We start from the raw sequence: 25,809 nt of genomic DNA on the forward strand, positions 1-25,809 counted from the left end.
ACAAAATAAAACCAGTACAGTGTTGGAAAAGCTAACAAAAACTGAAGATAATTATTAAAGATAGTCCAAATTAATATCATTTTATTAAGACAAGCAGAAGATGTACATTTTGAACTCCTTTCTCGCCAATATAGTGAAAAAGTCGATCCACAAAACTGTCAACAAAACCAAATGCACCTTTCCCACGACCTTCCGTGAAGCATTCATTCAGTCACTAAGACAAATATAAAAAAAATTATGTTCCAACAGATATTACAAACCTAAAGCTACAAGTCCCAGTGCATATCCAGCAGCAACAGCATATCCTTCTCTTTCAAGCACATTATCACCACCACTTCTTCGACCTATCTCTCCCTGCAAACAATTAAATGTAACATCTGAACATAAATTATTCAACTTTGAAATTAGAATGAAAAACTAAAAGTGTTTTTGACATATTTTACAAATGGAAAATCCTCAATAAGTAGATGCTCGATGCAGAAAACAGAAACAGAATATGCCTGTATTTAGTGAGCTCAACATAGAATTTGAATAAACAAGAAAATATGACATACTAAAGCAGCATGCATGTGAAAGCATATTACCAACCTGATAAGTAGTTTTAGATTTCAAGTAATAAAAATGAAAACCCTGAAGGCAAGAGCCTAGTACAAAAACCAGCATATGCAGGTAATAATCCCAAGGCACTTGGATATGTATAAACATATAAAACCACAGTATTTTGAACATGCGGGTATGTGGCTAAGAAAAACTCATATTTAGACATGCAGTGTACAAGAACAGGTTACACGAATAGAGCAGGAGACATTCAGCCGCACATCCCAGCCATGATATTGTTATCTTGAATTCACAGAGTAGTCACAATTATATTTAGTCATAATTATATCTCTGAAAATCAATTTTGATTTTATGCTTGGAAGATAAACAGAGGAAGCTACATATTTATTGAGACAATTAATGGAAACGTACAAGGAGACAATTAATGGAAACGTACTAGAAGAAGAAAGATTTGCATATTGTTTATATTGATTTAAAGAAGGCTTACGATAGAGTTCCTAGATATAGTGGTGGATCTAGAAAAGAAACATGTTTCTACTAATTATATTCATGTTATACAAGATATGTATAATAGTGTAGTCACACAAGTGATCACACAATACTTTATTTAATAGAACTTCTTGGATTAAAAAGAAATTTTAATCTACTTTACTTAATATTCTTTATTATAAAAAAAATCTGTGCGATCATCGGGTACCTCTTAGATTAAATAGAAATGTTTATAGGATCATTGTTAAACCAACAATACTTTAATTTATGGATTTGAATGTTGGACAGTCAAGAAATAACATACACAAAGTTTTTATTGTCAAGATGATAATATTGGATGGATGTGTGAAATTACTATGAAAGATGAGAAAAGAAATGTGTTTATTCGAGGAAAATAGTCTAACTTCAATATAGGATAAGATAAGAGAGGACCGTATAAGGATATATGCTAAGGAGATGCATACATAAAGATGATAAAATACTAATATTAGTAGTACGAGAAGAAGTGGAGGGAGCACTAAAAAGTCATTATTAGAAACTAAAAATAACAATTTAAATTTTTTAATTTAATTAAAAATATATTTTTTTTAAGAGCTTAATGGCGATAAAAGATCAATGTGGTTGGCCCTAAATAGTTGAAACTTTACAGCTTTATTGTTGTTGTATACCAATGAACAAAGTCTTCTATAGATACAAAATATAAAGGGTCAGTTTCATACCTAGAACCATCAATATCTCACCCAATCTTTTGGCATTTACGTTGATGAGGTTTAAGGTCATCAACATGTTGATTGTATCTGACATAATTTCAGGTAGACACTAGAAAGTTTCTGAAAAATAACTGAACACCTAGACATAATTGAAATGAAGAATACTTTCATTCAATTCATCTATTATATTCATTAAATCAAAGTAAACCCTAGACACTAAGAGACTGCTAAGACTCCATGAGATGTAGAAAAGGATGAAACAAATGATTGACCATCTTGACACACGGCATATGTTTAGTTGGCTGAAAGCCAATACTTCAGAAGGACTCCCAAACAACAGTTCTTTAATTATGCAGTAGACAGTGATCCACCAGGTCTACATCACTTTCTATTTATATGGAGTGAAAACACAATGTAGGAGAATCAGCAGGAAACAATCATGGTTTATAGTATCAAACATCTATCCTGAGCCGGCTACTTCCTATGCAAGTAAAAGAAAAGGCCTAACACAAATTATACTGTTAATGGTATCAAACATCTATCATGAACTGGCTACTTCCCATGCAAGTAAAAGAAAAAGCCTAACACAAATTATACCTCAGTACACAAAGCACCAATTAATGGATTTGTTGGAGCAATAATGAGTATTCTGTTATAAGCACAAAGACAAATCAGCTTAACATGAGAACTAGACATATCAAGAAACAAGGCACAGAACAGTGAAGTACAATGTCATCCGATGATGACGAAGGCTACACAAGCAAGACTATAATTTTTGCTCTGAAATGTCATTCAAATCAGTTATGACCCCCTTTTTTGTGACTTATAACCTTCAGTCCCTAGTTATATTAGCACTTTCATTGTACTTGATAGGAGTGCTAAAATCACTTGCACGCACTAAATAATATCTTATCTTAGATTTCAACAACCCAGAAGACATTAGAGGACTTAATGTTTTTCAAAAAGTTGCAGTGGAAATTCATCATTTACATACCAGAAGTATCTTCATGGTGAATGGATGGGCTGAACCTTCATAGAGAAGCCCAATAGCCACTAGTGCAGCTGACTAAAGACCATTTGACAAAAAAAGATCAAATCAGAATCATAAACATTTTATTTTTTGCCAAGTGTGGCATCAGCAAACACAGAATTTTAGACGACACAACTTCAAAAAGAAAAGATGTGACAAAACAAAATTGAAACTTACAAGAGAAAACATGAAGAACAAATTTAACTAATGATCTTAGTAGTTTAAACAGATACCATAGTGTTCCATATTTTCAATCCGTAAAGTGGCATAATAAGAAACCGAATCGTATAAACTAAACAAATTTTCACATCAATACAAAGTTGCCAATGAATGTTGAAAGAGCATGTCATCCATATAAAGGATTTTATAAGTGTACATTGATCGGTACAGACTGGTACTGACCAGTACAACAAACCAACCGGTCCATGGATGATCCAAAACCAATTGTAACCGATTGGTACCAGTCTCACCGACAGGTATGTGTATTGGTACTCCAACAGGCCATTAAGCATATAGCCTGTAGACCGATCCCATCTTCAAACTGGATTTGAAGCATCCAGCAGAAGTCTTTCCTCATTTTCTCATATGATGCCTATCATTCTCCACTGCTCTCGCAGATCCCAAGGTCTTCTTGTCACATCAGACCTGGACATCAAGGATTCTTGGCATATGTCTCAAATTTAAGGAAAATATGAGCATGAAAGATACTACTTGCTCTCAAAGAGAAGTAGCTTCCTCATAAAGGAGACCCATCCTATGAAATTTGCAAAATATGAGATAATTTAAGATCACATCAGAATAAGTATGGCATACAAGGATTTTGAAATTGATCACAGGAAAGATTAAGTACAACCTGTGAGGACAAATCATTTGATCAAGAAAAAAATAATGCCACCAAAATGGTGATGTCTGCATGTAAGGTTTGTACAACATACTTGATCTCCACATATTGGATTTCCAAATGTAATTACCATTGCCGACAGAGGAGCTACATTGGCCATAATCAGGTATAATTGGATGGAGGAACTAGCATGCATAATTGATAACTTGAAAAACTTTCATATAAAGAACAAGAACTGGAAGGCGTTTATGCAAAATCAAAATATTTAAGGAACTGGGTGAGTTGTTTTATGACAAAGTTGACTATGATTAGAAAGATTCTCCAATTATATATCACCATTTGCTCTTTCAGTAGATGGATTATCTCAAATTCCACTGACAAAGAGTATCTATAATTATATACTAACAGAAAAACCAAAAAGCTTGAATAGGCATAACTATTGTTTGCCTCGGGAGAATATATGCATATCAGAAAAAGAGAAGTACCTGCAAATTTGTTGGCAATTCCAACTCTGGAAAGGATAACTGGTGTCGAGTGGGAACATGGAGGTAGAGTATCTAAAAGACAACAATAAGGTTAGCTACTTTAATAGATTACATTACAAATTTTGATAGCCCACATCCACTGAACAAAGCTATATGAGACTAATGAGCACCATAATTACAGAAATCAATACACATCTTTAATATATCTGATACTTGTCATGCAGCAGCTACAGTCATCTGAAACACTGGGTTAAACTATTCAAAATGGATGAACAATGTTGGAATCAACAGCGAAGTGAGGCAGATATACAAGAAAATAGTATGTTGAAGTAATTTGATACACATAAAGATGTCTGTGTATTCAGAATAATCTCGCAACAATTAAGGTGAACTGAAAAAGCTTAGTTTCAGCATCAACATTCAAGATTAGGAACCATCTCTACAAGAGCAACCATTCAAACATTCATGTTACTGTGGGAAAGACAAGACAGTGAACATCTACCAACGATATAATGACAGGATTTCTCACTAGCAATCGTCCATGACTTGTGCAAAATAGAGCCCTTTTGCAAACCAATACTCTACAATCTCTTAGGTGGACTGCTAATTACAAGCCAGTGTACAAGATGGGCCAATGTTGTACTAGCTCAAGCCATATCTGGCATTACTAAGGATGTCTCTGCAACCCATAGGAGAGGAACCACATAAGACACAAGTACCCGAACCAGCCTGGACACAGTTAATCGATTAACCATACAAGAGTCTCCAGTTAAAGTAAGTCATAAATTTACATGTCTAAATATCAAGACAAGCAGTAACTACTAGTAGCATTTATTTTGTATCACAACTGGATTAACTACTCTGAGGCATGCCATTATATCCCAAATGGGTACCATAAAACATTCAGAAACAAGAAAAATAAATATAAACAATAATTACCAATGGGGTAACTAAAAGAGGCATTCCATAATTTTACTTCACCCAGAGTAGAATTTGCATTACTCCATACCATGATTTTCATTATAACAATACAAAACCTTGAAAGTGAGCAATCAATACCAGTATAATTTCCAATTCTGTTTATAAAGGTCAGCCATAATCAATAATCTCATAAATAGAAGAATATTGTACACCACAACAGACCTCAAATTCAAAAATGTCAGATCAATCAAGCCTTGTGCCAGATGTTGTTGGCTCATAAGGTCAAGCCAGCAAAAGTAGTTTGTTTAGTTCAAGCAACATCAAAGGTGAATAGAAAAGGCACAAGAAGCTCAAATCTCTTGTGCATCTTTGAAAGCCAATTATTTAATGTCCTAGAAGCTACCTTTCATGATCAAATGAAAATATTTACAGCAATTTTCAGCTTGCTAATACAATCAAAAGCACATTGCTTGGATTTGGAGTAGGATACAGCAAACATTTAGGACATAATTGATGCTACAATTATATAACAAATACATTTTTTTTCTGAGCCAAACAGCCAATACATTTTCAAAGCCAGAAAATTTTCAATGGCCTTTCAATGTCCTCCTTCAAATGATAGCAAAAGAAACTGCACTAACAGTTCCAAGAGATAGAACTTGGAAGCATCAGCATGTCTTACCCTGGATATTTCAGGATGCATAGTTCCCCGATACGATGCTGCCACACCAAGCAGTACTCCAACTGTAGTGATGTCATGCTCCTATGGCCCAAAATGTGAAATAGTCATTAGAACAGTTTGATAAAGCAACATTTTTGTGTTAAATAGGTAATGCAAACATATAATCAAGCACGCATATGAATAAGGAAATGTGAAAGTCCATTGTAGAAAAAGAAAGCAAAAATTCTTTCTTGGCTAAAGAATTTAAATTCACTTTTTACAAGCTATATAGAAGAAAAAATCAGAATGCTCTGCAACCAACATTGTAAAATATTTATTCTGCTTTTAATTCTTTTAGTTTCCCCTAGCTTTTCACCACTTGATCTCTTTCAACCGATTCTCCTCCTCCCGTCAAATGCACCCCTTTTTGTTTTCCTGCCTCCTAATTCCACATTCTTCACCTAGTAGATCAAGATTTAGACTAGAAATGTAATGACATCTACTCTCTCTATTTTACCTCCTCCTACATCCACAATCAATAAATCAAAAATTTTTAGGCTCATTGTAATGACCAGGCTACCTGCTTAACACATCTAAGCAGCCACCAATATGGCCCAAGACTTGCTTATAAAGCAGGTAAACATCTTGTGACTCACAGAAGAGGAAAGGTTTAACAAGATAATAAGAATGTCCATATTAGTATGAGTGTGTGTTTATATAGATACACTTATGTATGTTTCATCCATGGTTTGCAATACCGTATCGTACCACTCAGTACGGGCAGTACATACCGGTCCAATAAAGGACCGGTATGAGTAGTACATCGGTATACCTTAGTGTACTATGTATCAATATGCTCGGTACAACTTAGTATAGCTCGATACATACTGTGCCGATAGTTGAGCGATACACCGGTACGATACGGTATTCAGACCCTTTGTTTCATCAAACATAAAATGTATGTAATGACTCAACCCTATTTTTCTATTTTATTTGCAACAAACAACTTATCTGAAACTGTAAAATATTTTAAAGTATATCCATATTTATTAGTATCCAGGATATATGGAACCACGGTTGCAAATATCAGGAGATCATGATCATAAATTGGAATCACAATTCTTACACGCCTTCAGAATTGTAGAGATTCTAAAGAACACAGATCAAGCCTCATGCAAGACTCCTGTTACTAAGGGCAAAAAAACTTTTGAAGCTCGAGTTACTAGTAGTAGGATATCTAAATCATATACACTGGTCTGCATTGTTATATCCAATTTACGGCTACTCAGGTGGTATCATGCTTAGAAATTTTCTTGATAATGACCAATCTGCCATCATCAAGTTCCCTCGCTGATGATCTAATGCAACACGTACTTCATGTAATGAATTTATGTTTCATGACATCATGCTTTTGGAAATTTGTAGATGTAATTATTCTCCAGAGTTTTTCATGTTATTAAATCTACTCTTTAATTTTGGATTTATATGAACCATGAAATTATATTTCAAGATAGTGTTTGTAAATCTTAAATGTATTTCACGTTTTTTTAGTAATTACTTGTTATAATGTGATTCAGTTTTAAAGTAAGACTCAATGACCAGCGGGTCCCTGTGGTTTATAGTAGTCACAGCAATGACCACCATGACAGACTTAATAGGACTCACAGGTACCTCAGGTTTAAGACAATGTCCATAGCTGCCTTTTCAAGTAGATAGTTTAGGTCCCAAGAGAATACAATATCAAGAATGATAGATGTATAGACTTGGCTGTCTAATTGTATGTTAAGAACTAGCTGGCAGAACATAGTGTAACATGTTTAATCTGTGTTATTAAAGAAACCCAATTATCGAATTATACCTGAGTTAAATACCGATATACATCAGTCATAGCCAAAGAACATAAGTGTCCATGAAGGCCTAAGGCTAGAAGAATCCCTGCATGTGTAAAGCTTGGTTCCTCAGGTTTGTTATATTGAATCCAAGTTCTTGACATTTTACCCTGCACAAGCATAGAGATTTTAGTCAATGCAAGCAAGTATATCTTGTGAAATAGTCATCTGACAAAAAAGGACTGGATTTTTCAAAATACAAATGGAAAGAGGAGCATTCAAAAGTAAAACAGCAGCAAATAAAATCAACCTCGAAGGGCGCCAATCTTAATCCAGCAGCAACACCATTATGAAACTCGGGCCAGGATCTGAGTTCTAAAATATTTCTCAAGTTTGGATCTAGGTTTACCTAGTCAACAACAGCATGAAAAAGAGTAGGCGCTATACAATAATGGGACAAAAGTTGAAGAGGTGACACAATTGCTAAAGTTGTCAACAAACACGACCTATAAACTAGTAAAAGAGGTTACAAAACTGAATCAAATGAAAAACCATATATGAAAGTGGCCAATAAACAAAACAGGTATCTTTAGAGGAAAAGAAAAAAAATGAAAAATACTGCTCATACACAAAATTTACTTGATAAACAAAGAGAAACTGTGAATATCTATCAATGCAACCACCAAGTTTTTCATGTAACACAGAAACAATCTTCATACTGCAATTCAATCTATTAAAGAGAATTAAGAAACTTCTATTTATCATAACCTTCTATTTAAGAAAGTTATTTAAGAAAGTTATTTAAGAAAGATGTATTTATCATAACCTTCTATTTAAGAAAGATGTAGAGGAGCACTAAATTTGGCATGTGCTAAAATACTAGAGTTACAATTTGAGTTGATTTCAGCATTTTATATAACAGTAGCCACAAAATACGTGGCTAAGGTGCCATTGACCTTCTAGGTGCTAGGTAGGCATCCAGGCAATTGCCAAAATAGGCAAGGTCATATAGCAACTTCATCCAATGACAATGGCAACAACTCATAATTGCATTACAACAACAATAAAACATAATGTCCTAACTATTTGAAGTCAGATGCATAGACATTTTGGTGCCGGTGAACTCAGAACAAAGCAATATCCTTAGTTAAATTATGAAATTTTATATTTTTTTTTATAATATCTATTAAAGTCTTCTTATATCTCTCTACCTCCCCTTGCACCATTAATACTCTCTCAACTATTGGTCTCCTTATCACATGCTCAAATCATCTTACATTATACTCTATTAAAGTCCTATCTCACCCAGTGACTGTCGTTTTGCCTGAACTGATACGAAATGGGCAGCACATAGCGGTTCGAGCATTGATCGATACACAGACCCATCCCGACTCGATCCACTGCATAAAAGGAAAGTGTTAAACTCTAATTCCCACTTCTCACACGAGCCTCACCTCCGCAAGGATCACGAGCATCACCTCCACATTTGCAAGGCTTGCGAGCATCGCTTCCGATGTTGCGATCAACAGTACATGAAGCGACACCTCCACCTCCACAGGGCTCACGAGCGTCGCCTCCAATACTAAGATTGGCGCTTCTCACGCAAGTGACTAACGACGACCTCCACTTGTCGCGACTTCACTGCACACCGCCATGTCTCAAGTAGCTCTCTTCTCTTCCTCTTCCTCCCTCCTCCGTCGCTTCCTCTTCTTCCTCTTCCTTATTCCTCCATCGTCCATTCGTCCTCTCCTTTTTTTTCTTCCTCTCCAAAACACTGGTTCTTACCAATGTACTATGTGTTTATAAACTGGTATAGATCAATACATACCGACCCGAATCTCCGAGTCGGGTCTAACACCCAATTTGGCAAACCTTGATCTCACCTGTCGATCTATTTATCACATGCCCATATCATCTCACATGAATTTTACTTTATACTCTATTGAAGCTACAACTTATTATTCACAAATACAAAATTTTCTACTTCTTTGCTTACTAGTAGCCTCACACATCACCCGAGTATTTTCATCTCGACGACATAAATTTTTTGTATGTGTTTTCTTAACCTAAAGTATGAATTTTTTTTCCTTTTAATATAAAAGATATTTGGTGTTCACACAAAACTCACAATGTTTGTCCCCACTTTAACCACCTAAATTTTACTTTACGAACAATATCTTCAACAAGTTATCCATCTAGTTAAATAATCGATCAAGATATCTAAAATTTTTACTTCTAGAATATCTACATTTAAAATTAATTTATTCTTTTACTATTACTAAAATTACATCAAATATATGCATATTAGTCCTACTTAATCTTGCATATTTAATTCCATAACTTTTCTCCACAACCCAAGTTTAGAATTAATTCTATTCAAATTATCATCAACTATGTCAATGTCATCAACATATAAAATACAACATGGAGCTCTGTCCGTGGTACTTTTGCAACAAACACCAACTTTAGCGAAGCAACTAGTAGAAGTGGTTGCTTATATCCACACTGATGAAGTGGCAACATAAGAGAAATCGAACTACTAGTGGCAATGATTGACACAAGGCTATACAATGCGATGTCAATTGATGATCAAACTAACAATTACAAATTAGATATGTACCAGTCCCACCAATATTTGAAATCTTAGTTCAAGGTTTCTTGTAGCTTCTAGGACACTTGACAAGTATTTGAGCCAAAGTTCACAATTAGGTGTACCAGCAATGACCAATATTTAAAACACAAATTACAATTTCATATACCAGCATTGTACCGGTTAAGTATGGTCCACACCGATGTATCAAGTCACAATTGGTCAATACATGTAGAGCTTCAAAAAGACATAAAAAGACTAAAAAAAATTTAAAAAAAAAACTTTTTGGTATAAAGCCTTTACCGTCATGCACCATGCAAGTACGGTACCAATGTACCATCTAGTATACACCGGTTCATTTACTAATAAGCTAAATGCCACTCTTATCATATCATACTGTCACGGACGATCTTCGCGCACCTGCAACACCTTCATCAACGGACCATTCGTCGCTTCTGTTTACTTGTACATATGTTTAGCAGTATGTTTTGCCTTGTTTTTGTGTGTTTTTGCAGGGCTGTAGAACGACCGCTCACCAGAATGGGCAAAACTGCCCCAGCATGACCTAGTTTTCGTGTGCCATGGCCTGTTTTTTGTAGGTTGCGGTGTGGTACAAAACATCAGTCATCTCAGCACCTTAGAACCACTATGGTGACATAGGGCTGGATACGAGAACTTGCCAACACACCCGACACCTGGTGAGCAGTCGTTTTGTGGACTTGCGACTATTTGTTACTTTGTTTGCCTTATAAAGTCCTTATTTTCTCCTTTCTCTCTTCTCTCTTGCACACCAAGTGTATAATAAATTGCTTGTAAAGCTGCCCTCTTTGCGAGACGTCAACATTTGTCCGTCGCTCATTTTCAAAACTAATCAATTTACTCTTTTACAAGTCCTTCGAGACATAAGCAAAGTTGTAACTCAATTGACCCTCTGCAAACGAATAACGCAAGGGGTACCCATGACTTAGGCAATTCCAGATAAGTCCATGACAATATGATATTGCAAACTTTGATTTAGACGAAGTTGCCTAAGAACAAAGAGTCTTTTACTTGATAAAATGATTTTAAAGTATACACCATCACTATATATAAAGTAAAACTATAGATGGATTTCATATTCAAGCATGATTATCATTACCAATTTAATTATTTCCAATAAAATAATGCCTTGATATATGATTTAAGTTAGTGATTTGAATCAGACATCATTTTTAAGCATTGAATGAACATCATGAAGTGATATAGATAGATAGATATATATATATATATATATATATATATATAATTGCTGCTTTTTTGTTAATACATATTTGGTATAAATCAAGAATTGAAATATCGTACTGTATCGGAATTTCGACATTCGCTCGGTACGGTATTGTATACCGAGCGATATACCATTCAGTATAGGTATATACATACATATATAATAAAATAAAATTTTGGCGACGTCGCCTCTCTCTTCTCCCCAAGTGGGGCGACGTCGCATCGCCTCGACGACATCGCCCTGCGTGGGAGAAGGGAAAGGCGACGTCGCCGAAAAAGGCAACGTTATATATATATATATATACCGCCCGGTAACGGACGGTTCGTGTACCAGTCTGCTAACGGAACAATACGTACACCCCGTACTGGACGATATTATTTGAAATTGAAGACTTTGGTATAGATACTAATCCATAGGTAACATTAAGTATGGCCAATGCAATAGAGAGGGAACTAGTCCATGAGATGAAGAGCATGAATATGATGCTCTATACATAATGATGACCCATAGCTACAGCTAGTTGCATGGGAAACTTCAATACGTATGCATAGTATCTTTATCTTTATATTAGAATCCGTATTATGAGCATGAGGTATGCAGAATCATAGTAGCAATAGAACAACAAAGTAAAAAAAAGCATAATCAGAGAACAGCCAACAACCAATACAAAAGCTTATTAAATTTGCAGAGGAAGGAACACGCCATACAGTAGCATTTTGTTGTGCAGGTAATCTGCCAGCCAAAACAAGCTTTGGGACATGAAGTGCCTACAAAAGATGCACGAAACAAATAGTACTACAATTAATATCGAACAAAATACAGGAATGACCAGAAATATTTTACATGTACAAAGAGAGAAGAGTTTATCTAATATGTGTGGCTCCCAATGGCACTATTAGTAAAGTTTCTCTACAAGAAAAATATACCTCGGTCAACACAGCATATGTAGAAGCTAAAGTGAATGCTCCACGGCCAAAGGGAAGGGCAGTAGTCCTTTGAGCAAGATTCCAAAGTTGATGCTGCAATAGACAAACAACGAAAGTTCAATTCGGGAAATCAAAAGTCAAATAGAAAGAAAGATACTTTACTATTTAAGAGACAAGAAGATATTTAAAATGAACCAGAAAAGAAGCAATATCAAGCACATAGGCACAGGGATAACATTACAAAATTTGACATCATAATGACCTAATGATGCAACTTACATATGTGCCTATTCTAAAATTTAAAAATAGCACACTATAAAATAATAAAAGCAAAAAAATGAGAAATAAAAATGTTGATTCATATTAAAGCAGACAATTACCACTATAAGTCTAGAACAGGGAGGCCTCAAACCATATTAAGTGCATTACTGCAGTAATGCCTGATAAAATAGTGCCATTATAACTCAAATAGCCTAAGTAATATAACACAACTTGAAGGTTGCATTACTATTATTAAAATACTTTTTCTATAACCATTGTAATTCTGCTATGCTCATTTTCATATGGCAAAATTGACATGTCAAATGTTCATAAGAAAAAATCATAATATATCAAGCAAAGTAGCAAACAAAAATTTTAATGCACACAAAATAATATCAAGATTACCTGCTGCAGGTCTTGATCAGAAGCACTAGGATTAACAGGTGTTTCAATAGCCACAGGTCTCGCAGAGCACAAAAGGCGTCTAACCTATAAAAAGAAGATCAGATTGTTTTAAGAGCATATGAAACATAAACAGAAGAAAAAAGGTCAACGACAACCTGTGCAGCAAAAACCTAAGGTATGTACATGCGAGTTGCAAAATAATGAATGAATGAATCACTTTGAAAAAACTACATGTGATAAGCTAGATGGCAAATATAGGAATATAAGATTCAAATCTAGACAGGATGACCAAGATACAAAACATATGAGCCACTAGATCCAAACTGGAGATGATCTCAAGGAGAGGAACAATAGAACCTCTCCTTTTACAATATAAGATCCAGATCTACCCACAAATTGAAGAATAGTGATAAAAGAGCATGCACACTTACGAAAGATTATTAATATTGAATTAGACATTAACAATCAAAAGATTCATCAGTAAACCTCCAAAATATATACACAATGCTGTCATGTGATTCACAATTATAGCTGGATCATTGCAGAAGTGAAAATTGGTCAGTCAAAGTAGACCTCCTTAAGTCATTTCAAATGCATTTCCAAGAAATAAAAAGACATTACATGTATACCATAAAGGTTGCATATCAATTGACAAAGCATACAAATTCTAGTCGATGATTGTGTATAATATATAGCAATAAGCATTAATCAAGTCTAACGAGAGTACAAACCTCATTCAACCTTAGATCACGGCCAAATCGCAATTGGGTGCTCGAGTTATAGATGTGCTCCATACCATCTTCCAAGGATCTATGAAGAGCATCGGAGTCCTCAAGCTTCATACTATCCGAACCAGTGATCTCAGTGAGTGACGAAGGTACAGATACAGGCTGCAAATGAAGCATGTATGGTACAGAAATGGCTACTAAATTCAAGCTGCCTTGACTTCCATGCTCTTTGCTCAAGGATCCCAAACATGCCATGGCTAAGTCCTCACGACCGACCAAAACATATGCCGCAGCAGGCCAGTCAGTTGGAGGGGATTCTCGACATTTGTCCAAAGCCTTAAATGTGATAAATTTACATCCCAAGTCAATTAATCTAACAAGTATATTAAAAACAAGCATTGTACCTCCTAGATGATGCACTAATAAATAAGTGCTCAATGTTGCTAACAGGTAATAATTAGAAAAATCATAAACAAAATGATGAGCATGAAAAAATGAGAAACAGGCAGAGACAAAGATGCAGTCAGGGAACCCCAAACTGTAAAACCTTCAGTAAATGCAATGGCCATAGAATTAGCACAATGGCGAAGCAAACATAGCAACAGTGGTAGGCAATTACATGACGTAGCGGAAGAGATACACCAAGAGGTAGCAAGTCAAGTTGTTGACGTCCAAATCTTTCACCAACCATGGCCAGGACAGTTAGCTCCTCTATCGTTCTGGCTGATCCATTGGCAATTTCACAATAAACTCCAGTTGATAGTATCCTACCTTTCCTTTCTGCGCCTACAAGTACACTATAAAATGCCACTATCTTTCTGGCCCAACTTACAACATAGATATTCTCTCTGCATAATAAAGGGGGAAGATTCTTCATGTTGGACACATGGTATCCTTTATGCAGACAATTTTCAATCCATCGGAATAAAGATGGAGGAGTTCTTGGAGAAGCACATGAATGGAAAGAACAACCTTCAGCTAAAAGAAAGGGGAAGTCACGAATATAGTAGTCCACGTAATTTTCCTCGCCCAAAGAAGCAGCAATAGTAAATAACAGTGTAACAAGTTGCCCAACATCTCTGGAAGTACAACAAATAAGAACTATTAACATTGAATTCATGTGACATGATCAATCAATTAAAGAATAATCTAAAACATAATAATAGTGCCTCATAGAAGTCAGGTCACGTGTATATTATTGCCGGGTATTTATAACAGACAAGCTGGTACATAAAGCAGGTATATCAATATCGTACCAGTCGGAGGACTGGTATCAATATTGGAACAAGATTTACAACTGCATATTATTACATAGTTTGCACCAGTACAGTAAGTTTAACTTGTTCTTCACTAAAGACAAAATATGATCGAACACCAAAAATTCAATTATGGGCATGCAAATTGCATTCCTAAAGGATGCTAACTGGTAGACCAGAATTGCTTCTGGACCAAAAATATAAAACATATAATATCTCATAGCTTGCACCAACATAACAGGTTCAACTTGTTCTTGAAGACAGAATATGCTCAAACACCAAAACCATAATTATAGACATGCATATTTGCATGCCAAATGGGTGCTAACTATTGCAAATCAGTAGCAGAATGTCATGTATCATGATCACTCAAGCACAAATGCATAAATCCTAGCTCATAGTCTGGAGTGCCAAGCCAGCCAATGTATATAATATATACCTAAGAAATGTTACTATTAGACATCTTTCAAATCTCTAACAACTGAACCAAGACACAGGAATAATAAATAAACAGCAAGCAATAATACTGAAGTACAAAAAGACCTGAACCAATGAAATATACAATTGCATAATTGAGAGTACATTATCATTCACAAAGCAAAAGAAACCAGAACTTACTGTTTTCGCAACTTATCCAGCTTCAAACTCTCATAAAGACAGTGCAAAGAGTCCAAAGTTTCCGCCAAAAGCTGAGAATAAAATGGCCTCCCTTCGTTTTGCTCATCTTGTATTTGAGAATCGTTGTAGTCAGCACCACTACAATTAGGCATGTTCATAGAAAAGATACCTCGCCCAATTGAGTGTCTAAGGTGAAGCTTGCTATTAACTAAAAATTCCCAAGCTGCACCAGACACTGGAGGGCTCTGTCTCTGCATTCTGGTTCCGTATCTATCGCAGATCCTCATCACCGCACCAGCAAAGGCATCCCACTCAGAATCTGTCTGAGGACGAGAATGGAAGAAATAAGCAGAACCAAAGTCACCCCAGAGAAGAGTAGCAAAATGACTGTAAAAGGAGAATTGAAGTCCCACAGCCATAACTGTTATGCAGTCATTTGCCAGAGATGTAGTGGGGTTTCTCCGTAGTGAACATCTGAATATCTGCAAAATGACAAGACTGTTACTGACTCACAGACAAAAGAAAAAAAAGGATCACTGAAACTGTAAATAGAAGGGTGACGACATACAGATTCTGAGTGAAATAAACAGTAAGTATGTCTGTCATTATCACATTAATAAATAACTATCAAGCAGAATATCACCTGTCCATTATTTACAATCACATTTATGCGGCCTTCAACAGCATCTTTAATTCCTGTAATCGTTAGTTCAGAGCACATGTCTGTTGTCCCTGCAGAATGCTTGCTACGTAAAAGGTTTTTCCCCGGTCGGATAGGCAGTAAGTACCTGCAAAGGCATTGTTTGCCTGACTGCAACACAAAAAAAAGAAGTTTGCTCAATAACAGATCCAACATTTAACAATAAATATCAGCATTCCATGAACAAAAGAAAGAGTGGACAGCTATAAACACCATTGCTAAAATGTAATTTTCTTAATAATTATAGGCAACCAGAAGCTCTTAGGATTATGTGACCATCATAAGGTTGTCAACCATGAGAAGAATATAAATCGGTTAGTAACAAGTAACAAATAACATGTTTCAAGATATTAAACATATTGATAAGAACAAAAATCAGTTTCATGATCATACAGCAGCAAATATATTCATCCATAAGTATATAAACCAGGGTCTGCCGTACCGCCCGGTACGGGCGGTACGTACTGGTCCGACAGGTTATCGGTAAGCGGACCGACTGTTACCAGTCCGAGAGTACTGTAGCACTGTAGCAGTGCTACAGTACTCGATACACCCGGGTGTACCTCTCGGTGTACCGTACCGGTACCGAGCCCAGGTAGAAATACCGGTACGGTACGGTATTGCGAACCTTGATATAAACATCTTGATAGAAGATGATCTAAGTAAAAAAAATAAATATGCAATTGAAAGATATAGATTTAACCAAGGTATACAATTTCGAATAATATCGTTCGGTACATACCATAGCATACCGGTAATTAAGATCTTTAATATTATGATTAGTATGTTTAATATTAATTAATTCAAAATTAGACACTTAATAGGTCAAATAGTTATATTTCATGCATATTAAATATTGAAAGATATTTATGATAGTAAAATATATTTAATTAGGTTTTATTAAAGTTATTGAATGCTACGATTAGTCATTTTAATGATGATTTAATCAAAATTTAATTGATTTTATTTTAATTCAATGTGTTTAATACCTATTAAGGTGTTTGTTATGTTTATAATGTTGAAAGAGAAGTAGTTAGTAGGTAATTAACTATGTTAATCATGTAATTAGTGTATCTAATGATGATTTCATCGTAATTTGAACTATATTGGATCAAAATTACGTATTTAATGCTTCTTTTATGTGTTTGACATATTTATGATGGTAAAATAGGTTTAATTAGGTTTTATTAAAGTCATTTAATGTTGTAATTAGTCATTTTAATAATGATTTAATCAAATTTTGATCAAATTTAAGTTAATTTAATATCTTTAATGACTATTAGGGTATTTGACATGTTTACCATGTTGAAAGAGAAGTAATTAGTGGATAATTAACTATGTTAATCAGGTGATTAGTGTATCTAATGATGACTTTATCATAATTTGACTCATATTGGATCAAAATTATGTATTTAATGCTTCTTTTATGTATGTAACATATTTATGATGATAAAATAGGATTAGTTATATTTTAAAAAAATTATTTAATATTACGATTATTGATTTTTTATCGATATTTGGTCAACTTAATATATTTATACTTTATAACTTATTTGATTTAAATTTGGTAGGATCATGACACCAAAGGAACAACTACATGATGATGCATGGGTTCGTGCCTGAAAGATAGATGAGAATCATCATCATTGACAATATATTTATTGTGACTACATTGGCAAGGGTGGAGGAATAACTCGGGTGAAAATACATTTGGCCGACGGGTATCCTGATGTTGCAAAATGCAAGAAGGTTCCGACGGAGATCCGTAAATTATTTCAAAGCAAGCTACAACAAGCAAAGGAAGAAACATTAAAAAAGAAGACAAGAGTTGAGGAAGAATATTATGGGGTTACACAGGAACCAACTTACGATCAGTATGAAGGTTACGGCGATCAAGTCGACCCGGATCTCACAGCTGGGATCCGTGCATCATTGGAGCATCAGTATACGGTCGATGAAGCAATGAGGCAACGACGACCTGACTCACAATTGGAGCATGACAGTGGTAGTGGAATCCAGAGGTCGACCGGCATGAGACAATCAACTGCTACTCCTCAGTTAGGACAAACTAGTAGCATGAGGTATGGCGGACTCCGTGGTTTTATGAGAGGTCTTAGCAAGAGGTTCGCACCAGATATTGTTGATATTGATCCGCAAACCTATCCCCCACAAACAGCGAAACAAACATGGATTGATGATGCATACACAAAAGAAAAAAAAACGAGATATTGGGAATGCAATTTCAAAATGGTTTAACTTCCACAGGATTCCAGCCAACACAACACAAAATCCATATTACTAGAGCATGGTCTCTTCTATTCAAAAAATCTGACACAGGAATCCAACCTCCAACACCAAGGGAGATTTACAACATGCACTTAGAAGAGGAGGTGGCAGAACTGAAGGATTGGATCAATTCCTTCAAGAGGCAATGGGACGAATATGGGGTGACACTGATATGTGATAGTTGAACAGGACCAACAAGAATGAGTATCATCAACTTTCTTGTTTATTGCTATAGAAGAGTGGTGTTTGAAAAGTCAGTTAATGCTTATGAAAAGATCCAATATGCAAACTACATTGAGAGCTTGATGGACACCATAGTAGAGGAGATCGAACCAAAGTATGTTGTCCAAGTAATAACCGACAATGGAGCGAATCTCGAAAAGACCGATTTGCAATTGATGGGAAAAAAAAACTTTGTTTTGGACTCCATGTGCAACTCATTGCATAGAACTAATGCTAAAGGATATTAGTGAGCTGGACGCAGGCAAGAATTGTATAGCTCAAGCACAATCAATTACAAAGTTTATATCATTGGGTCGACACTTTAATGCAAAAGTATGTAAACAGTGAGATACTCCGACCTGGATTTACTTGGTTTGCTACCAATTTTATTATATTAAAGTCATTACAGCAAAAAAGACATAGCTTGAAGGCAATGGTCACCTCACAAGAGTGGTCCAATTCCAGATATTCGAGATTGAGCGATAGAAAGAAGATAGAAAAGTCAATTCTTTCCTCTAGATTTTGGGAGACCACGACAGAAATCATAAAAGGTGTGGAACCACTTTATATTGTTCTCCGTAAGGTCGATATGGACAAGCGTTCATAGGTGTCGTATCTTAAATATATGCTAATTTCAGCAAGAGACGAGGTCAGGAAAGCATTCAAAGATGATTTTAAGGCCGACCAATACGTACGGATCATTGATCGTCCGATCGAAGTTCATATGGATCAAGATATCCATAATGCAGGTAAATTCATATTCAAAATAATTTAATTTATTATTTTTTAGACAATAAAAAATCATACTAATAAAATTATATCTTGCAGCGTATTATCTAAACCCGACAATTCAATATCGATATGCTATCGGAACGCAAAATGATTTATTAACAACACTACAAAATGTTATATATGCTATTGCCAAACACTACTGATGCAACCGATGCTCTTATGGAGGGTCGATTATTTCGAGAATCAATTGCTTCATTCTCCGATGTTGTAGTTGTATTGTGTCGTTACATTATGGATCCTGATGAGGAAAAGTTACACATATTGATTATCAATTATATTTAATGTTAATTATTTATTATGCTAATAAGATCTTATTTATATCTTTTTACAGTCGAGTGATAGCTACAATTTGGAGGGGATGCACCACATTTAAGAAAGGTTGTCATTCGTGTACTTTCACATACAACAACAACTAGTGGTTGCGAACGTAATTGGTCAACGTTTGCATTGATTCACATGAAGGTCCGTAACAAACTCTCCTAAAGACAATTAGAGAAACTAGTATATGTTCATTATAACATGCGGCTAAGATTGCGATGTGCTAAGTTGGATAAGGAGCCAGAGGAACCAGATACTGATCCCATCGACCTTCAATTCTACAATGAAGATTCAGTGTCAATGTTAGATTGGGTTGAAGCAGTAGAGAACTAAGAGGATCCTCTACTTGATGAGGCAAGAGATCCTTAGTGTCCTTCGCGTTTTATCACTGAGGCAATAGAAGAAGAAGAAGAAGCACAACCCCAACAGGTGGAAAATCCCCCTCGATCATAAACTGGCAGGAGTCAAACAACATCGAGTCAAACTGCTCGAGGAACTACAGACACCCAATGATCACAGTCGTTCGCCCAACGTCCAAAGGCAAAAGGAAAAACAATAGCATCAGTCGCATCATTGGAAAGAATCGAGTTGGGCGACGAGACACCTTCACAATCACATTCAGCAACTCGTTCGGTCCAGAGACATGACAGCAACACGGACAACAATGCCTCGACGGATGATGGCGGCGATGTCAGGCAGTTGTTAGTCTCGTCTACATAACTTGAGGGTGGTGCATGGACCGAGGAACAATATTTTACACATGTCACCCAAGATTCAGATCATGGAACTCGACAACGTACTGGTCAAGTTTATGTGCGAAAGGGGAAGGAGAAGGGGAAGGAGAAGGCAGTGGATGAATTTGAGCAGATGCAACAGAGCCTACATGATATAGACACGAAAAGAAGCTCATCATATTCACAGTCGTCGTATTATGGAGAATCATACGAGCAATAACCGTACGATGATAGTTGGTCATCCTTCTTTGAGCAACAATATGATACAGAGCAGCAGATCAGCAGCGAAAGTAGAAGCTCTGACAGTCACCAATATATACCTCAGGAGCTGCCTCAGACAAATGTGATTCATGACGATCAGCCTGCGATCATCACCACATTGATGCATCAATGGCATACAGTGTATCAATACACTATGTCGTGGGATCAATTTCATGATTGGGTCCAACGAACATATCATATTGATATGTAATCAGGTGGTTTTGGTGGTAGAATCAGCAATCAAGTATATCTATGTGATTATTTAATTCATTTAAATTTTAGAATTTATATTATAACAAAATAATCTAATAATTCAAATGATTTTTCTGTAGATATTTCAATATTTACAGAAGGATAATCTGTAACGAACTGAAATACGAACCTTGCACAAGACTATTCCTCAAAGCCCGAAAAAGATATGTGATACTATTCTTACCTAATTTACATTGATTTTGATAAACTTATGCTATTACTATATTTATTTCTAACTTAAAAACCCTATCCTAACTTTTTTTTTATTTTCAGGTATTTTTTGAGGATTTTACACCCAAATTAAGTGTACCGTTCGGTATGCCCTGACGTACCACTCGGTACACGGCACCATAGCGTACCGAGCCAAGCTCGAAACATCGATACGGTACGATATTTCAATCCTTGGATTTAACATTGGTATTAAACAGGAAAAACCTTAAAACTAAAGTAATTGTTCGATAATTCTTGATTGCCAAGCATATATCTTTATGATGTAGTAATCATTTCAGAAAACTTCAAATGTCGCAACATGCAAATAACATGATATTGCTCCTAAGCTAATGTGGGTATATGGTCAAGTCAACCTCACTATGACAACAGGTTTATTATTTTTTTCAACATCAATAGAACAATACAACTGATTCCCATATTGATAATAACACAATAAGTCACAGAAAAGTGAGATTAACACTAATTTTGAACGTAAAAATGGAAAATCATATTTTAGTGTTCCATGCCTATCGAGAATATTTTTTTCGCACAGTTGCATAAATAACAAAAACAAAATTGCATCAACAACATTGATTGCAGACAGTTTCAAGTCCTCTAGATCAAGAGTTCAAACATCGGTCCAATGTTGGTATTGATCAATACTTGCAATAGTATGGTAATAGTGGTGTGTGTTGGTCCAGGATTCTTGGTGTGAGATAAGCAATAAGCCTAGTTTTGTTGTTTACCAGGCGGTAAGCCCAGTATGGACCAGTATAGCCCACTTGTTTGCCTAGTTCACACGCCGAAAGCTGATAAAACCATAAATACTAGATAGTAAGTATTGGTCCAAATGCTAGATACCGGATAACATCGAAATTTGAATTCATGTTCTAAACCTGGTTCCAGTTAGAACACCATATTTTAATGGTAAAGAATACAAACTATTATTTATGATTATTCTTCCCCAAAACTTTCTATTTCAAAATAGTTGGAACAGAATTAAAATGAGAAAGATACACTTTTAAATCAAGAGCAACTACAAAGAAACAAATAAAAATAAGGCTTGAACTTGCAGTGCTATTAAAAAATTTAAATGAACAAGATCTAGAATAGAAACACCAGAAATGGGAAAGAAAGAGATGTTGCTTAACCAATATATACCTATGTGTGTTAGATATCTTCTCAAGGTTGGTTGGTTAGTTGCATTAATAAGTTGAGTCGGTCTAGTAAATAAGCTTCCAAACCAACATAACTCCAACTGAACTAGTCTTTGGTACACTGAATATTTCAGAAGGCCAAAATTGCATAAACATCATATCCATCAACTAAAGTATGAAAGCACCCATCATTGATTTCAAAACAAATATTGAAAACCCGGAAGAATTAAATTCAATTCTCCAACACATAGAGAAATCTTTGACTATGTTGCCGAGTTAAATGTTGTCAATAGCTATTGCACACATTGATCTTTAAGTACCTAAAAGTTATGATTCTTATCCTTAAATGTCAGTGAATCCATAAAGCTAGAAAAAGATAGATGAAGGCATCCAAAGGGATATAAATAAATGATTATGCAAGTGCAATAACAAAGTAGACTGCAAAGAAACACGCAACAATAAGAAGATAATGGTACAAAGGATTTTATAATGACAATTTCCATACGAAATTCCCTAGATGATAACATAATATACCCAACATTAGTTGATACTAGGATCAGAAAATAAACTAAAACACTGACTCCACAAAAGATAGTGCAAGAAGTTTTGTAAGTTTTAGAAGTGGTTAACAGTCAGCAATGTTGCTATTTTGTAACCTTTTAAGTATGTCTGTGTCTTCAATCTAAACCCAAAATGATCGACATATATATTGTAATCAACAGGAATGTGATATAGATTCTGACTTCTGGTGTCATTCTCCAACAAAACTCTGGGTCATAAACAAAATCCAACAGAACATCATACTAACATAGCCAAACTAGCAGGATAAAGAAAAAAGAGAGAAAAAGGACATGAAGAAAGAAAAAAAAAAATCTAGAACACTTCCTCCACTGACATTAACAAAATTATGGCACATCCTAAACATTCTCCTATTGATAGTGTAGAATACCTTTAACAACCCAAAAGTGATAAGCTGAGGGGTAACCATTTTTAAGAGTTGGAACCTTTTTTATTTGTGAGGCAAGTGCACCGAATAATCTTAAGCCAACCAAGTTCAGTCCTAAAAAAATTGAATGCTTTAGATAAAAAGTTTTAATAACAAGAGATGCGAGACTTACCATTCAGCTAAAACTAAGTAGTAGAGTAATATGAAAGAGCCATCAACACAAAGAAGAGTTGACGAGAACGAAGATGGATGAAGACGAGCATAAACATAAAGATGAAAAGGACCAATAGAGAGGGAATGGAGAAATAAAAAAGGCCAGTGTGCCTATTAGCAAAAGGATATTTTTTTCATTAAAGACCGCAGGAAGTTGGCAAGAGGCAATATATGAGGTTCCCATGATAAGCCTGATGTCTTCATGAATAGCGCAAAGCATTTCTAATGATATACAATCAGTATCAAAAACAAATTGTTAACGTTCCCACATCAGATACTTGTGTTAACAGAATTGAACTTTGACAAGTTTTTAGAACACAATTGTTGCATCAAAAATTGGGAAATTATAATGATAATAATTAGTGACATCACAAGAAAAATTAAACAATTTTCTATCAGGAGCTAGCTTTTCACAATGAACCACATTTGCTAAATAGGTTTAAACGGCTTCAGTGTGGTAGAAGCATAGGGTTATTAGAGTAATCAAATTTTAAAAGCAGATAAAACAAGGCTGTAGAGAAGTTAGATCATCTAGAAAAATGAAAAACCTACATATAAAAGAAGATGGTTTTCTGCACCCAAGACAACAATGTCACTAAATGGTAAACGCCCAACTTCGACTCTGCAACGAAAATAACACAGTGATGATGATTGCAATAATTGGAAGCATCAACAAAAATAAAAGCTCTCATCACCTTGGACGTGTCACAATTACAGATGCAGCATCAAGTGCAGGGATACTCCAACTCATATGTGGCTTGATATCCACAAGAGCCTCATCATTACCTTCATCAATTTGAAGCCTTACAGCAAGTAGTACTTTTTGGTCAACAAGCAAAAAACAAATAATAGGCACTCCATCCATATCAGTAGCAAGAAAAACCTGGTTAAGCAAGTCAAATTAAACTTTAAACTTAGAGATGAAACCCAACCAACAAAAAATTGGTCTTAAAACTTAAAAGAAGATTAATTGTGATCACAAGACAAGGTGGTTAGCTGCACACGAGGAGATATCAGTTGATGCCCACAGTAGGATTAACCTTTAGTACAAAAGTATTTTCCTAACTTCACATTCTAGCTTAACAATGGAGGTTGAAGCACACAACCAGATTGTGGTTTCCTAGGAGGAATTCCATGAAAAGATCTTGAGCTTCACTTCTCATCAGATGAAATTATTTAACATGATTCACTAGTCAGTGGCCTTTACCAAGAACTGCAATTGTGAGTTAGATAAATATTATGTTCTCTTCTGTATATCAGACATGACAATGTCCATGGGCACATTGTCTAGATTCTTGTGAATTTCTTGACAATTTAAAATTTTGTCAAAACCAACACGTCAATTGAAGTACTACATTGGTAAAAAGAGAATGAATGATAATGCACCCAAAGTATAACCTGAATTAAAAACAAAAACACTTGATAAGAGAATTATTTGATTTATTAATCAACCTGAAAGGTGTAAAAAAAGTTCATGTGAATTGGGACTGACAGCATTGAGCTTTGATGTGTGTCAGTTAGTCTTAATCAACATCTGAGCACTTTTTTAAATTATTAGTGCTCAAATACAAGAAGGCAAACCTTGGCATCATGGTAAGATTGCCACTTCGAGACCAAAGTGACCAAAGTTCAAGTCACAGAAACAAACTCTTTGTTGACAAGGAAGCTGGCACATGTTGACCCTCCCCAAACTTTGCTTTAGTGAGAGTCTCATGTACTGGCCCAACCTTTATACTCACAAAGATTTATACTAGTATGTCTACTGGACAGACTATTTTGTTCTGACTACTAGTTTATCATGGAAGAATGAATTACTCATAGTTACAAAAGAAACCAAGGTGATGAGTTGCATCAAGTTTCTTGAGTGATACAAATATCCATCAAAGATCAAAAGCAGCAACATGGATTGACACAAGTACAAAAAAATTAATTTTAAATGCTGTTGAAGTTTTCATGTCTCAATTAATTAAAACAGCAAAAAGACAACCTTACTAGCAGCAGACTGGGAACATTTTCCCTGCCATATCCTCCTAAATGAAAATTGTTGATTAGATAGTTCAGTTGAAACTGCATCAACCATAGCAGTTTCTGCCTCACAATGAGATACAGTTTCTAGAAGCCAAATAGAATGCTGCATCTTGCCTGC

At 35.3% G+C, this 25,809-nt stretch overlaps 1 protein-coding gene across 3 annotated transcripts in view; it reads right to left on the minus strand.

Annotated features, from left to right (window-relative positions):
- LOC135646060 (anaphase-promoting complex subunit 1-like) overlaps positions 1-25,809 on the minus strand; it is a 46,873-nt gene that overhangs the window by 17,923 nt on the left and 3,141 nt on the right. For 2 of the 3 annotated variants that reach the window (XR_010498944.1, XM_065165175.1), the window contains exons 6-22: positions 25,651-25,805; positions 24,359-24,546; positions 24,216-24,285; positions 16,216-16,383; positions 15,573-16,054; positions 14,318-14,777; positions 13,702-14,034; positions 12,971-13,054; positions 12,305-12,397; positions 12,086-12,145; positions 7,835-7,933; positions 7,554-7,694; positions 5,717-5,797; positions 4,114-4,185; positions 2,752-2,823; positions 261-354; positions 107-189 (exon numbers count right to left, since the gene is read on the minus strand). Coding sequence is in view for 2 of the 3 variants with exons in the window: in XM_065165175.1 (XP_065021247.1) it covers positions 107-189; positions 261-354; positions 2,752-2,823; positions 4,114-4,185; positions 5,717-5,797; positions 7,554-7,694; positions 7,835-7,933; positions 12,086-12,145; positions 12,305-12,397; positions 12,971-13,054; positions 13,702-14,034; positions 14,318-14,777; positions 15,573-16,054; positions 16,216-16,383; positions 24,216-24,285; positions 24,359-24,546; positions 25,651-25,805 (2,735 nt within the window). In the remaining variant the exon portion in view is untranslated. The remainder of the gene's footprint in view (positions 1-106; positions 190-260; positions 355-2,751; positions 2,824-4,113; positions 4,186-5,716; positions 5,798-7,553; positions 7,695-7,834; positions 7,934-12,085; positions 12,146-12,304; positions 12,398-12,970; positions 13,055-13,701; positions 14,035-14,317; positions 14,778-15,572; positions 16,055-16,215; positions 16,384-24,215; positions 24,286-24,358; positions 24,547-25,650; positions 25,806-25,809) is intronic. The other variant, XM_065165176.1, reaches the window with a different exon arrangement.

Source organism: Musa acuminata, chromosome BXJ3-8 (assembly GCF_036884655.1).
Source record: "Musa acuminata AAA Group cultivar baxijiao chromosome BXJ3-8, Cavendish_Baxijiao_AAA, whole genome shotgun sequence".
NCBI lineage: Eukaryota > Viridiplantae > Streptophyta > Magnoliopsida > Zingiberales > Musaceae > Musa > Musa acuminata.